At 40.5% G+C, this 15,727-nt stretch overlaps 1 protein-coding gene across 6 annotated transcripts in view; it reads left to right on the top strand.

The window, feature by feature from the left end:
• The first annotated feature begins 442 nt into the window (after positions 1–442).
• CRCP (CGRP receptor component) overlaps positions 443–15,727 on the top strand; it is a 59,000-nt gene continuing 43,715 nt past the window's right edge. For 2 of the 6 annotated variants that reach the window (XR_011076981.1, XM_068565964.1), the window contains exons 1-3: positions 443–533; positions 9,050–9,086; positions 14,303–14,401. Coding sequence is in view for 5 of the 6 variants with exons in the window: in XM_068565964.1 (XP_068422065.1) it covers positions 526–533; positions 9,050–9,086; positions 14,303–14,401 (144 nt within the window). In the remaining variant the exon portion in view is untranslated. Of the gene's footprint in view, positions 534–9,049; positions 9,087–14,302; positions 14,402–15,727 lie in introns of those variants that run through there. The other 4 variants (XM_068565966.1, XM_068565967.1, XM_068565965.1 and 1 more) reach the window with 4 other exon arrangements.

Below are 15,727 nucleotides of genomic sequence, written 5' to 3' on the forward strand. Positions count from 1 at the left end.
CGTTTTAGTTAATTATAACACTCATAGAGAAAAATGCACCTAAGCGTGCAGCTCGCTGAATTTTCAGAAACGGAACACACCGCGTACCCAGCACCCAGGTCCTGAAATAGAGCATTTCCAGCGGCCCCGGGACGTCTCGCCCCTTGCCATTGCTACCATTCCAGGGGTGGGATTTTAATGCCCAAAGGCCTACTAATCCGATTATGTCTTTGGAAATTTACTTTATTCATACTACTTAGATATAACCTAGACCACGAAAACGTGAGCTAAATCCTGTCTGCAAACGCTTAACAGTCTGAAGTCGAGCTGGGCGTAGAGGACAGGGCTCGGACGGCTAGAGGGGCACGCAGGGCTCGCGGCCCCGTCGGGTCCTCCAGGCTCCCGGTGTGCAGCGCGGCGATCCCGGCGTGCACCGCGGCGCGCGGAGCCGGCCACAGGGAGCTCGGCGTGGACGCCGGCTGCGGCGGCGGGGAGGTGTGGAGCTCCGCGGGTGCTGTCGGCCGGAGGCGAAGAGGCGGGGTCGACATGGAAGTGTAAGCAGCTCGCATCGCTTGTTTTGGGCAGACGCTCACAGCTGGGGACCGCTAGACCCTGGGAGCCGGCAGACGTGGACCTGGGGCGACCCCTCATCGCGGCTTGTGGGGAGGGCGACGGATCGGGAGGCGGGTGAGGAAGGGGCTCTCGCTCTGGCCCTCCGAACTTTCGCCCCCACGCCCACCGCGTGCCCAGCACGGGGGGCCGAGTGCCACTTGTTTCGGCTGCCTTTCAGGGTGCCTGTTTCCTCCCTCATCCACTCACTAGCATTGCAGGCGTCACGGTGGGGAGCCTGGCTCGGTGTTGGAGCAGGGACTTCGAAGGTATAAAGCCCTGGGTCCGGCCTGGAAGTACTTGGAGTAGAGATGGGTAAATGCTGGGGTAGAGCTTTGCTTAGGGGCAGTGGGCGCCTTTGGAACCCTAACTCAGAACAGGTGCTGTCCAAGTTTGATGAGAAGCATTTAGCTGTTTGTGTGAGAGTGTAGGGAGGGAGTAAGAGCCATTCTAACAGTTTTAACTCCACATGGTCTTTTCCGTGTCTGTTCATTGTACCGGGTGCAAATGGAAGTTTTTGTAGCTACTCTTTTTTTTTTAAAATAAATTTTATTATATTTATTATTTATAAATTTTATTTATTTATTTATTTATTATTATTATTATTTTTTGGCTGTGTTGGGTCTTCGTTTCTGTGCGAGGGCTTTCTCTAGTTGCGGCGAGCGGGGGCCACTCTTCGTCGCGGTGCGCGGGCCTCTCACTGTCGCGGCCTCTCTTGTTGCGGAGCACAGGCTCCAGATGCGCAGGCTCAGTAGTTGTGGTGCACGGGCCCAGTTGCTCCGCGGCATGGGGGATCTTCCCAGACCAGGGCTCGAACCCGTGTGCCCTGCATTGGCAGGCAGATTCTCAACCACTGCGCCACCAGGGAAGCCCTGTAGCTACTCTTTATGTGGATTTTTGCACGATTGACGTTAACTTGTAGGCATACTATATATTGTGTTCTCTTTGCCACCGATTATTTAATATTGATATTTTCTTTTATGTTCTTTAGCCTCATGTTTAATGTCTACATGTACTACTGTTTTTCAGACTTTTAAAAAAACACGGTATGTATATGTAACTGAAATGAAAGCTTCATGAGACAATGCTGTATGCAGTACACTCTGATAGTCTCTTTTATTAAAATAGGGTGTAGACCCACTAGATTGATTTTGCAATCCACTAATGGGGGTTAATCTGCAATTTGAAAAAACATGCATAATATTACTCTAGCCCAAGCCGTCATTATCAATTTTTCCCTCTTTATTAAGCATTTCCAGTCAGCATACAAACCAGCTTTAATTTATCTATCTTAAAAGAAAAATCCCTTGTCTGTCCCCACATCCATGTCCGCCTGTTGCTCCCTCTCTGCTTCCTGTCACCAGAAAACTTCTTAGAAATGTTGTTTACCCCCTCATTCTCTCAATCATTCTTTTGGGCTTTCATCCTCACCAGTCTACAGAAATGGGTCTTATGTAGGTTACCTGAGCCTTCCATCTTGTCAAATTCAGAAGTTGAGTTTCTGGCCTCAACTTCCTTGATCCCTTAGCAGCAACTGATACAGAAACTCTAGACACTCTCTTGGCCTTGTGACGTGCTCTCTTGGATTTCCTCCTTCATGAAGGACTACTTCTCAGTCTTCTTTCATAGCCCCGCCTTCCTTCCTTGCTTGGCTTCTAAGTGTTGAAGTATTTTAGGGCTCAGTCCTGGGACCCTTTCTCTCCACATTCCCTTGGTCATTTTACCCATCTGTATGCAAATGATTCCCCAGAATATATTTCTAGCCCTTTTCTCTTATCCATCCAGTTGCTTAAACCAGAAGTCTAGCCCTCTTTCCTCACCGCTAAATCCAGTCCATCAGCCAGTCCTGTCATCTCCACGCTCAGAATGTATTTTGAATGCAGCACCATCCCCACTGCTAATTTTGTAGTCCATCATCTCTGGTCCAGATTAAGCGATAGCCTTTGGTTTCCACTCTTGCCCCGCCCCCTCCATTCGTTTTCCACACAGCAGCCAAAGTGAATTAAAATAATAATTGGATCAAATCACTCCCTGTGTAAAAACCCTTCATTGCTTTTCTATGTGCTTAGAGGATATCTGCATTCCTTAGTAGGACTACAAGACCTTATGTAACCTCACCCACTCACCAACCTTGTCTCTTGCCACTGTCCCCTCCCCCAAAGAGACACCCTTTCCACTGGCAGTCAAGTAATTTCAGTAACTCTCCAAGCCCTTGCATTGCTGTTCCCTCTGCCTGGTATACTTTTCCCCCTGTCCTGCCCACTTCTTATCTTTTTGACAGCTCAGGTTGAGTGTCCTTTTTCAATGTTGTTTTCCCTCTTTGGTAAATCCAAAATAAGTCCTGCTTTTTGTCTCTCATAGAACCTTGGTTTACTTTTCCCTTAAATAATTACAAGTTCTGATAATAGATGTATTATAGATGTATTAATAGATGTTTACATGTCTAGTGTATTGTCTCCCTCTTGAGAGTGTAAGTATCATGAAGGCAGGGACCAGTGTCTGTTCCCCTGGTGCTTAGCAGAGCATCTGGCACACAGTAGCCCTTTGGCAAACACAGTCGGCCTTCCATATTTGCCGGTTTTATAGTCGTGGGTTTCACATCCACAGACACAGAGGGCTGACTGTACTTGTTGAGTGAAGTAATATAACAATACTTCATTAATTTAATAAATTAATAAAAATTAATATAAATTATTTAGCTAGTTTCCTGATTGCTGAGCATATAGATTTTCTGATTTTCCGAAGTGAAATGGTTTCAATCAAGAGTTTTTTCTCCTATATAGTAACCTGTCCACTTCTCCCAAGGAGTCAGTAACTAATCAAGAACTTTGTGGCTAGCAGTTTGTGGGAAAATGAGGTTTTCTGAGGTAGGCATGTGGTTTGGGGGTGGAGGGGCCCCTGGAATAAGACTGTCTGGAGGCCTAATTCTGTTTTTTTTTTTTTTTTGGCCCCAGCATGCGGCATGTTGGATCTTAGTTCCCCGACCAGGGATCGAACCCGTGCCCCCTGCCTTGGAAGGGTGGAGGCCTAACCGCTGGACTGCCAGGGAAGTCCCTGGAGGCCTAATTCTAGTTCTTGCCTGGCCTCCAGCATGAGGTGTAACCTCTGGCAGTGTGGTCCTTAGTATCTTCAGGAGACCCCTAGGTCTCTGAGAGGGCAAACATATTGTACCTCTGTTAGGCATTCCTAGGACCTGCAGTGAGGAGGCGTGGATGGAAAACTCCCCTGAGTTTTTACTACTTTTTTTTCTTCAATCACTGAGTAACTACCTACTGTGTGAATGATACATATAGATAGATATATACTAGAAGTTTTTTAAAGGTAAGGAATATTTATGCTTTATTTGGTTGAATGATAGACTTTAAAAATAAAAACTTTTTGACCATCACATCAGATAAAAGGATACAAAATATTCATAGCAAAATTAAGTATTTGTATATTAAGGTATTTGCTGTTTGGCTAACGTTGTCTAATGCCTCGGGACTATTTATATGCCTGGAAAACTTTGTGTTCATCCTTTTATTCTTGAACTTAGTATACATAGTTACGGAAAATGGAGTTTCTTCCACATCATCTTTTTGAGATAGTGTCAGAATTTCCTTCTTTTTACAGCTGGAAATACTAAGGTTTAGAGAAGTTAGCTAATAGGTCCTACAGCAATTCAGTAACAGGACTGGAAAGAGGATAATTTGCTAGCTCCTAAGTGAATGCTACAGTTTAAATTGTTCATTGACTTTGAAGCCTGCTCAGTTTTCTTGGACCTGAGTTTAGTTTTTCAGAACAGGACTTGAATCAGTAACATAGGTTAAACATAGGAGAATTTGAGCAATTCTGTTTGTCATTGTGTTCGTAAGAGTTAACTGTGTGGCAGTTATTAGGCACTGTTTGCTTGGGCTTTTTTGTGCATGTGTGAGCCTCTGAGGAAAGTCTGTCAGTAGATCATTTTGTTCTGTTTATAAAGAATTTGATTTTCCGAAGTAGTTGTTTGTGTCCATTAAATTGACTCAGCAAGTTAAGCAGATTTTACAGGTTAAATTTCAAATAGCACGTCAGCTTCAGTCAGCTAATTCATTACTTAAGGAAATTAAGTGACTGCCTTCCTGTAAGTATAGATTTAGACAATCTTTAAAATTCACTTGGAATATTTGCTTTAAACATCTGTTAAGTAAAATCAGTACCATTCTAAGTCCTACAGGCGAGTATGAAGTAAAAAAACATTGGAGGAGAATGTCCTCAATTTCAAGTTATACTATTTTTTTTTTTAACTTCATGGAATTCTTTAGTTTTACATCTCCATTTTTCTCAACTTTTTACCTTGAAAAATTTCAAACCCATGGAACAGTTGCAAAAAGAGCATCTCAAGTACCTTTATATCCTTTACCTGGGGTCACCATTTGTTAACATTTTTGATATATCTGCCTTCTCTTTGTTACACATGCCTGCATTCTCTCTCCACACACTTTACTGAACCATTTCAGAGTCGTAGATATGTCATTTTATCAGTCTTAAAAAGACATTCTCCTGTGTAACTGCAATACCATCATCACACCCAGGGAATTTAGTGCTGATATTACCACTATTATTAAAATACAACCTATATTAAAATTTCTCCAATTGTCCTAATAATGTTTTAGCTGGATTTTTAAAAAAAATTGATTCAGGATCCAATCAAGAATCACACATTGCATTTAGTTGTCAAGGTTCTTTAATCTCCTTTACTCTGAGAACAGTTTCTTAGCCTCTTTTTGTGACATTGACATCGTGACAAATGATAGTGATATTTGAAGAATCTAGGCCAGTTGATTTGAAGAAGATTTCTCAGGTTGGGTTTGTCTGATTATATTCTCATAACTACATTTTTTGACAGGATTGCTATAAGGGATGTTTCCTTCTCAGTGCATCACATCATCATTATTGGTGCTGTTAAATTGGATAACGTGATTAAGTTGATGTCTGTCAAATCTCACCATACCCTGTTCTCAACAACCTGCCACTTCGTGGTAGTTACAGTAACTTCTTCAGGATAAAAACTGCCTTCAAAAAAAATTTCCCAATACACATAGTTCATTTAGGACTCAATGAAAGGCAGATACTATACTCATTGACATTTTTCTGAATAAAGGAATGCCTAGCATATTTTGGCATTTACACCATTAGTATTTAGCTGGGTAAAAAAATTATTTATCTTCCTAATAAAAGAGTCAATGAATAAATCAGCTTCTGCCCACCAGACTGCAAGATGCTGTACTTTTTAAACATCCATTGTTCTCCTGGCCCCAAAACACAGGTTCATGAAAATATACATGAAAGAGAGTTCCTTTCCTTCTTTGTATATTGGCTCTAGAAAAGGCAGAAGATGTTCTTTGGATTCTTGCAATTAACAATATTGACTTGGGCAGTGGGGCAGTAATTTGGAAGAGACAAGGACAGATTTCCCAGGGCATGGAATAATCTACATGACAGAGGGGGGCTGTGATTTGGAAATGAAGTTGTCACCGTGGCACCTGGGATGGATCCGCTGGCCTTGAGGAAAAATAACATTTGTAATTTTTCTCCACCCTGTTCCAGGAAGGGATGTTTTAGTTCCCCTGAATGTTAGGGCACGAAGGGAGTTGTAATTCAGTTTCAAGCAAAGATAGGAGGAAGCCTTGTGGGCTGACTTCCTGATTAAGTAGGCAAAGATGACATGTGGTTTGATTTGTCATTTTCAATTTTATTTATTTATTTATTTATTTATGGCTGTGTTGGGTCTTCGTTGCTGTGTGCGGGCTTTCTGTAGTTGAGGTGAGCGGGGGCTACTCTTCATTGCGGTGCGTTAGCTTCTCCTTGCGGTGGCTTCTCTTGTTGCGGAGCACGGGCTCTAGGTGTGCGGGCTTCAGTAGCTGTGGCACACGGGCTTAGTTGCTCCGCGGCATGTGGGATCTTCCTGGACCAGGGCTTGAACCTGTGTCCCCTGCATTGGCAGGCAGATTCTTAACCACTGTGCCACCAGGGAAGTCCTGTCATTTTCAGTTTTAAATGAGCCATATCACATACTCTAATTATGCATTATCCTTCCTGTGTTAGGTTCCATTTATTTATTTATTTATTTAAAAATTTTAATTAATTTATTTCTGACTGCGTTGGGTCTTCGTTGCTGCACGCAGGCTTTCTCTAGTTGCGGCGAGCGGGGGCTACTCTTCATTGCAGTGCGTGGGCTTCTCATTGTGGTGGCTTCCCTTGTTGTGGAGCATGGGCTCTAGACACGCAGGCTTCAGTAGTTGTGGCACTCTGGCTCAGTAGTTGTGGCTCACCGGCCGTAGAATGCAGGCTCAGTAGTTGTGGTGCACAGGCTTAGTTGCTCTGCGGCATGTGGGATCTTCCCAGACCAGGGCTTGAACCCATGTCCCCTGAATTGGCAGGCGGATTCTTAACCACTACGCCACCAGGGAAGTCCCCTAGGTTCCTTTTAAATATGGTATTCTTTGTGACCTGAGTTCCATTGTGGTCATTTGGGCAAAGCAGCACTTTTGTGAAATCCTGACTATTTGTTGAATGACTCGTAGCTTTTGGTAAGCTTCATGTGCTAACTTGATTAAGTGCCGACATTACTGTGCTGATGATCTAAGGCCTAGGTTGAAGCCTGCGTTAACCACCTGCTTGTTTTGCTTTATTTATTGACTGGGGAAACCACCCATCTATTTGGCTCATGTTTTTGAAATTTTGTGTCCTCCTTTTCATCATATAGCCCCATTCCTAGTTTAAGAACAAACAGTAATCTTTGTTGTACCTTATGTCAAGTCCATACTCCTTCCTGAGTTTTTAGGATTCTGCATTACTGGTTTCCATTTGTTCAATCCTGTTTTATTTTTCACAATCCCATAGTTGTTGTCCACTTCAGTTAGGCTTTCTACTGTGTGCCCTTGAGCAAGTTTTTAAATCTCTGAGCCTCAGTTTTCATCATCTCTAAAGAAGGAATCATAATAGCTCTTACATCACAGGGTTTTTAATGAGAATTTAAGTGAGGTGATATCTTTTAACAGTAATAGCCTTCGTTTAGGAGAACCTAATAAGTACCAAGAACTGTGTTACACTTTTAAAATTTGTTTTCCTTTCATCCTCAGAACGGCTTTATGAAGTAGGAAGAAGTGGTGGTTGTGGTGGTAGTAGCCCAGGCAGTAGTGATAATAGATGGTATTTATTGAGCACATACTGTGTTCCAGGTACTTTACCTGTTTCAACTCAATCCTGTAACAATGTTACAAGGTTGGTACTACAGTTGCCGTTTTATAGATGAGGAAATTTAAGCATAGAGAGGTTAAATAACTTGCCCAAATTCACATAGCTAATGGATGGTGGAGCTGGGTTTAGAATCCAGGCTACATTTCTAGGTACTAGTTATCTGCATTTTTTGTTTTATATGGGGATGCTTAGCGGGGGTTAATTAACTCACTGAAACTCACATACCTTATAAGTGGCAGAGCTGGAATATGAACCCAGATTTGTCTGATTTCAAAGCTGTATTCTTTTAAAATTGAAGTATAGTTGATTTACAGTGTTTCAGGTATACAGCAAAGTGATTCAGCTATACATACATATATTACGTATATATGTATGCTTTTTCAGGTTCTTTTCCATTATAGATTATTACAAGATATTGACTGTAGTTCCCTGTGCTGTACACTATACAGGTCAAAACTGTATTCTTTATTATACTGTACTGCCTCCAGACTGTTAAAAACAATAAGTGCTTTCTGATGTGATATTGTAGAATGGATCAGTTGTAATTTAATACACGTCACATTGCTGTGCTCATTCATACATGAAAGGTGACATTTTGCCTTGATTGACCGTTGCCACTGCTCAACACCTGAACTCTACTTGTTGAGTTGATAGAAAAGATGAACACCTTGGGAGTTTTGTGGGTATCTGGCAGGATTCCAGATGTTGCTGGAATTTCCAGTAGTGATGTTAGTGTTAAGGATCCCATTTCTGGTGATTCAGCAGGAGGACTTGGCTGCCCAAAATGTCAGTAGCTGATGGAAGGCAGATGGTACTGTAGAGAGGACGTGGCTGTGGGATGAGGCGGCACTCTGTTTCTCCAGTTAATTCTAGCACCCTCTGTTTATTGACATCCCCCTACCCCCGTGGTTTTGCCCCCGTGTTCTTCCTGTAACTAACTTCCCCTAGGTATCTGACTTCTCAACTTCTGCCTGCTTGGACCAGGGATAAGTATAGTATTTTAATCACCTACTTGGTGAGGGATGTGTGATATACTGCGGCTGTTAAATGGAGAATTTGCTCTGAATTTGCCCATCGCCAGCTAAACCAGTAAGACTTAGGACGTTTCTCAATTTTAGGCTGTAATCCCCAAGTTTCTGAACTGTGCTACTGAATCTTGACAGAGGGATTATTTTGTAGATACTTAATTCCCACAAAGGGATGTGAGCCCAGACTGATGATAATTTACTTTATTTTTCAGGAAGGATGCCAGCGCTGCGCTGCTCAGTAACTATGAGGTAAATAGCTTTGGACTATCGTGTTTTCCTCTCTGATCATTTGCCCTTTGCTTCTGAAGATTATTCAATTAGTTTTGGTTAGAAATGACTGAATTCATTTGGATTTGCCACTTTAAAATAGGAGAGGTGGCACCATCTGGTGGACCTTGGAATAGCCTTAGCTTGGTAAATTATATACAGTAATTCAGGGAAGCTGGGAAGCCTTTAGTTTACTGTAGGCAACCTTCTCCAGATCCCAAAGATTTTAGATCTTCATTTGAGATGCCTTCCTGTGATGGAAGCATCAGCTTTGGAACTGTTTCTGTTTGCAGAAGTTTTCCATTAAAATACCTAACGCCTTTTCCTAATTACCACTCTTTAGCTGTAAAATGCTTTTATAAGTTATTATTTTGATCCTCATAAGAGTCTCATAAGTATTAACACATTCATTTTGGAAGTGAGAGTTTAGTGACTCACCATTACGAATAATTTAGTAGGAAGTAACAGATTTGGAATTTGGGGGCTTGAGGATTGGGTTGCTGGGGAAAGAAAGGAAAGAAGTTGGTGAGAGGGGAGATAGAACATTATTTTTGCCTGCCTTCTATTTTGCCTGGGTGTTGTTTGGTACTAGCAAAACTATCTGATAGGTTAACTCCAGGTATAGAAAAAAACATTCATATATTCACTGTCCATTTTTCTTATGCCAGAGTCTAAACTCAGGAAGACTTATAGGAGATTTGAGTCTCCATTTTGTGATATATGTAGAAGGTAGTAGATTTAACACAGTGGGCCATATTCTTTTCTTCCTAAAGGTTCATCTTAAATGGTTGCTGCTCATAATAGGAAGGAAATGGTTGTTGGTCAAGCCGTTGGCTTTTAGGAACCTCCTTCTCCAGTTTAGACTCTGGACAAGGTGTGTAGTGTTTTATCCATTGGGGAAACATTGCATTAATTGGGTCTTATGCCCCTATTTCTGAAAGGAATGACAGGCAGGGGAGGGGTTGCATTGTATCTAGTCGTTACTGTGTTTATGATCCTATGCTTCTCTCAGTTCTCTGGTATAATCTCTAAAACAGGAGAGAGATTTCCTCCCCTGACCCTTCTTAGCACTAATACACATGTGTTTCTACCTTGTGGGGAAAATTTACTTCTAAAGTTGTATAGCATTTTTTCTTTCTTTTTTTTTTTGTAAACTACTTTTATTGCTTGCTTCATAATTTTTCTTTTCCAGAAATAAAATAGATTTTCATGTTAGAGAAGCAAGATCTAATATATATATATATATATATATATATATATATATATATATATATATATATTTCTTTTAGGAAAAATTTTTAAAATTCAGGTACAGTCAGCATACAACATTTTATTAGTTTCAAGCATACAACATAATGTTTCGATATTTGTATATATTGCAAAATGATTACCACAATAAGTCTACTTAACATCACTCACCATACATAGTTACATAATTCTTTTTTTCTTGTGTTGAGAACTTTTTAAGATTTACTCTTTTAGCAACTTTCAAATATGCAATACAGTATTATTAACTGGAGTTGCCATGCTGTACATTATATCCCCATGACTTAGTTTATAACTGGAAGTTTGTAACTTCTGACCACAACTGGAAGTATGTAACTTCTGACCACCTTCATCCATTTTGCTTACTCCCCCCGCTGTCTCTGGCAACCATCTGTTCTCTGTATCTATGAGCTTGGTTTCTGGTTTCGGTTTTGTTTTTGTTTTTGTTTTAATTTTTGGGCATGCTGCGTGGCATGCGGGACCTTAGTTCCCTGACCAGGGATCGAACCCACGCCCCCTACAGTGGAAGCATGGAGTCTTAACCACTGGACTGCCAGGGAAGTCGCTTTTTTTTTTTCTTTTCTTTTTTAGATTCCACGTATAAGTGATACCATACAGTATTTGTCTTTCTCTGACTTCTTTCACTTAGCATAATGCCCTCAAGTTCCATTCATGTTGTCACAGATGGCAAGATTTCATTCTTTTATTTATTTATTTATTTATTTATTTATTTATTTATTTATTTATTTATTTATTTATTTATTTATTTATGGCTGTGTTGGGTCTTCTTTTCTGTGCGAGGGCTTTCTCTAGTTGTGGCAAGTGGGGGCCACTCTTCATCGCGGTGCGCGGGCCTCTCATTATCACGGCCTCTCTTGTTGTGGAGCACAGGCTCCAGACGCGCAGGCTCAGTAATTGTGGCTCACGGGCCTAGTTGCTCCGCGGCATGTGGGATCTTCCCAGACCAGGGTTCGAACCTGTGTTCCCTGCATTGGCAGGCAGATTCTCAACCATTGCGCCACCAGGGAAGCCCGATTTCATTCTTTTTTTGGCTGAATAATATTCCTTTGTATATATATGCCACATTTTCTTTATCCATTCATCTGTAAATGGACACTTCAGTTTATTTCCTTACCTTGGCTATTGTAAATAATGCTGCAGTGAACATGGGGGTGCATATATCCTTTCAAATTACTGTTCTTGTTTTCTTTGGGTAGTTACCCAGAAGTGGAATGGCTGAATCATATGGTAGTTCTATTTTTAATTTTTTGATGATCCTTCATACTGTTTTCCATAGTGGCTGCACCAGTTAACATTCCCAGCTATAGTACACAATGCTTTCCTTTTCTCCACATCCTCCTCAATATTTATTTCTTGACTTTTTAATAATAGCCATTCTAACAGGTGTGAGGTGGTAATCTCATTGTGGTTTTGATTTGCATTTCCCTGATGATTAGTGATGTTGAGCATCTTTTCATGTACCTATTGGCCATCTGTATGTATTCTTTGGAAAAATGCCCATTTTTAAATTGGATTGTTTGTTTGTTTTGCTCTGGAGTTGTATGAATTTATATATTTTGGATATTAACTCCTTATCAGCTACATGATTTGCAGATATTTTCTCCCATTCAGTAGGTTGCATTTTGTTGATAATTTTCTTTGCTGCACAGCAGCTTTTTAGTTTGATGTAGTCCCACTTGTTTATTTTTGCCTTTGTTGCCTTAGCTTTTGGTGTTAAATCCAAAAAGTCATTGCCAAGACCATTGTCAAGGAGCTTACTGCCTATGTTTTTTTCTAGGAGTTTTATGGTTTCAGGTTTTACATCATCAAGTCTTTAATCCATTTTGAGTTAATTTTTGTGTATGGTGTATATAGTGGTCTAGTTTCATTCTTTTGCATGTGGCTGTCCAGTTTTCCCAACACCGTTTATTGAGGAGACTGTCCTTTCCCATTGTGTATTCTTGGTTCCTTTATCATAAATTAATTGACCATATATGTATGGATTTATATCTGGGCTCTCTATTCTGTTCCGTTGATCTCTGCATCTGTTGTAGGCCAGTACCAGACTGTTTTGATTACTACAGCTTTGTAATGTAGTTTGAAACCAGGGAGTGTGATGCCTCCAACTTTGTTCTTCTTTCTCAAGATTGCTTTGACTATTCTGGATCTTTTGTGATTCCATGCAAATTTTAGGATTGTTCTGTTTCTGTGAAATATGCAGTTGGAATTTTAATAAGAATTGCATTGAATCTGTAGTTTGCTTTGGGTAGTATGGACATTTTATCAATATTCTTCCAATGCATGAACATTTATTTGTGTCTTCTTCAGTTTCTTTCATCAGTGTCTTATAGTTCCCACTGTACAGGTCTTTTGCCTCCTTGGTTAAATTTATTCCTAATCTTATCTTTTTTGTTGCAATTATAATAAATAGGATTGTTTTCTTAATTTCTCTTTTAATAGTTTGTTATTAGTGTATAGAAACATAACAGATTCCTGTATGTTGATTTTGTATCCTGCAACTTTACTGAAATCATTTATTCTAGCAGGTGTTTGGTGGAGTCTTCAGGGGTTTCTATAAGTAATACCATGTCATCTGCAAATAGTGACAGTTTTACTTTTTCCTTTCCCATTTGGATGGCTAAATTTTATTCCTTTTCTTGCCTAATTGCCCTGGCTAGGACTTCCAATACTATGTTGAATAAAAGAGGCAAGAGTGGGCACCGTTGTCTTATTCCTGATCTTAGAGAAGCTTTTACCTTTTTCACTGTGGAGTATGATGTTAGCTCTGGGCTTATCATGTATGGCCTTTATTATGTTGAGGTATGTTTCCTCTGTACCCACTTTGTTTAGAGTTTTGATCATAGATGTTGAATTTTGTCAAATGCTTTTTCTGCATCTATTGAGATGATCACATTATAGGAAAATTTACTTTCAAATACTCAGAATATTATTTTTGAGATCCGAGGACATAAGTTATATGGTGTGTATTGGTAGGAAACACTTGAAATAGTTTATGTAAACAAATGAATTTGCACAATTTGACTTAGATAAAAGAGCATTTTTATTTTATTTTATTTCTTTAAAATTTATTTTAATTAATTAATTAATTAATTAATTTGGGCTGCGTTGGGTCTTTGTTGCTGTGCGCGGGCTTTCTCTAGTTGTGGTGAGTGAGAGCTACTCTTCATTGCGGTGCGCTGGCTTCTCATTGTGGTGGCTTCTCTTGTTGCGGAGCACGGACTCTAGGCACACGGGCTTCAGTAGCTGTGGCACGTGGGCTCAGTAGTTGTGGCTTGTGGGCTTTAGAGCACAGGCTCCGTAGTTGTGGCACACAGGCTTAGTTGCTCCGTGGCATGTGGGATCTTCCCAGACCAGGGCTCGAACCTGTGTCCCCTGCGTTGGCAGGCGGATTCTTTTTTTTTTTTTTTTTTTAATTTTATTTATTTATTTATGGCTGTGTTGGGTCTTCGTTTCTGTGCGAGGGCTTTCTCCAGTTGCGGCAAGCGGGGGCCACTCGTCATCGTGGTGCATGGGCCTCTCACTGTCGCGGCCTCTCTTGTTGCGGAGCACAGGCTCCAGATGCGCAGGCTCAGTAATTGTGGCTCATGGGCCTAGTTGCTCCACGGCATGTGGGATCTTCCCAGACCAGGGCTTGAACCTGTGTCCCCTGCATTGGCAGGCAGATTCTCAACCACTGCGCCACCAGGGAAGCCCATGGCAGGCAGATTCTTAACCACTGTGCCACCCGGGAAGCCCAAGAGCATTTTTAAAAAGTCACATGCTTCTCGGACTTCTTTGCTCTAATGCAAGAGTTTGGGGGAGGGTTTATGAGAAGAAAAGAGATATTCTCTTTATCCTTTAAAATCATTGACCTTGGAATAGATACCGTTCTCAAATATATTTACGGAAATCTTTTGTATATCTCTTCCTAGGTGTTCCAGTTACTAACTGATATGAAAGAGCAGCGTAAAGAAAGTGGAAAGAATAAACACGGTTCTGGGCAACAGAACTTGAATACTATCACGTATGAAGTAAGCCTAGGTTTTTGGAAGGTCTACCCAAACTACCATTGAAGGGGGTTGGTTTATCTTGCTGATGACTGGCCACCGAATCATGACTACCTATTATCTGATTTGAGTAGGTTTACTGTAACCCAGTTTTTATCCTGTTTATAGAAGTGGAAAGAGTTTGGCCAATTGCGAGTGTTAACCAATTGCAAAGTCAGACGAGGGAATAATTAAAAGTCTGCCGTCACTTCTAATACCAGTTGCAAGTCGGGGAGCCCTACGACCACCCTCAGGTTCAATAATTCACTGGAAGTACTCACGGAACTTGCTAAAAGCTATTATATTCACCAGTACAGGTTATTACAAGGAAAAGATACAGATTAAATTTGGCCAAGGGAAGAAGCAAATGGGGCAGGTGCCAGGAGAAAAACCAAATGCAGAGCTTCCATTGTTCTCTAATGTGGAGTCAGAGCACATTTCTCTTGAAATCAGTGTGTGTTAATACACACAGAATATTGCCAACCAAGGAAGCTTGGCCAAGCTTTGGTGTCCACAGTTTTTATTGGGGCTCCATTACCTAGGCATGATTGAATGATTGATTGCCTGTGTAGTTCACGTCAGCCTCCAGGTCTACTGATACTGCATGACCCAAAGCCCCTACTCTAAGTCACATTGTTAATACCATCCAGTAGGACATAAGACCCCAAGACAAAGATACTCCTATTAGATATAATGTTCCAGGAGTATGGAGATTACCTCCCAGAAGCTGAGGGCAAAGTCCAGACTCTCTGTTTTAGCAAAGCCAAATTCTTTGTTACAGAGAAAGTGATACTTTTTATGGTAGAAAACTTAGAAAGTACAAAAAAGCATAAAGAAGAAATCAAAAGTAATTCATAATCTTAATATCTAGTTGATAGTTTGTTGCATTCTCTCCCAGTCTTATGCTTAAGCTGTTGTATTTGTTATATGGTGTTTGATTTTTGTATCTGTCATTTTGTTTTTTCTTGTTATTTGCTTTCAATTTTGATTTTGTCTTTAAAGAGATTTGGATTTAACTCTTTTTAATTTATCTTTTCAAAGACATTTTTAAACTTGCATTAAGGTATCATAATCTCTTTTAAGGAATTTAACACTTTAGTCACCATTCCCTCCCATCTGATTTTTTTCATTTAATTGTGTGTTTAGAACCCTACAGTTCATTTATTCATTCGTGTTCTTTCACATTATATAGTTCATCTCTTCCAAAGAAGAAAAAAAAAGATTGTTGGTAATTAGTTTTATACACATTTCAAACTATCAAGCACCCTTAACTACACAGTTAATTAGTTTATGCTCACTATCACTCTATTA

Source organism: Eschrichtius robustus, chromosome 16 (assembly GCF_028021215.1).
Source record: "Eschrichtius robustus isolate mEscRob2 chromosome 16, mEscRob2.pri, whole genome shotgun sequence".
NCBI lineage: Eukaryota > Metazoa > Chordata > Mammalia > Artiodactyla > Eschrichtiidae > Eschrichtius > Eschrichtius robustus.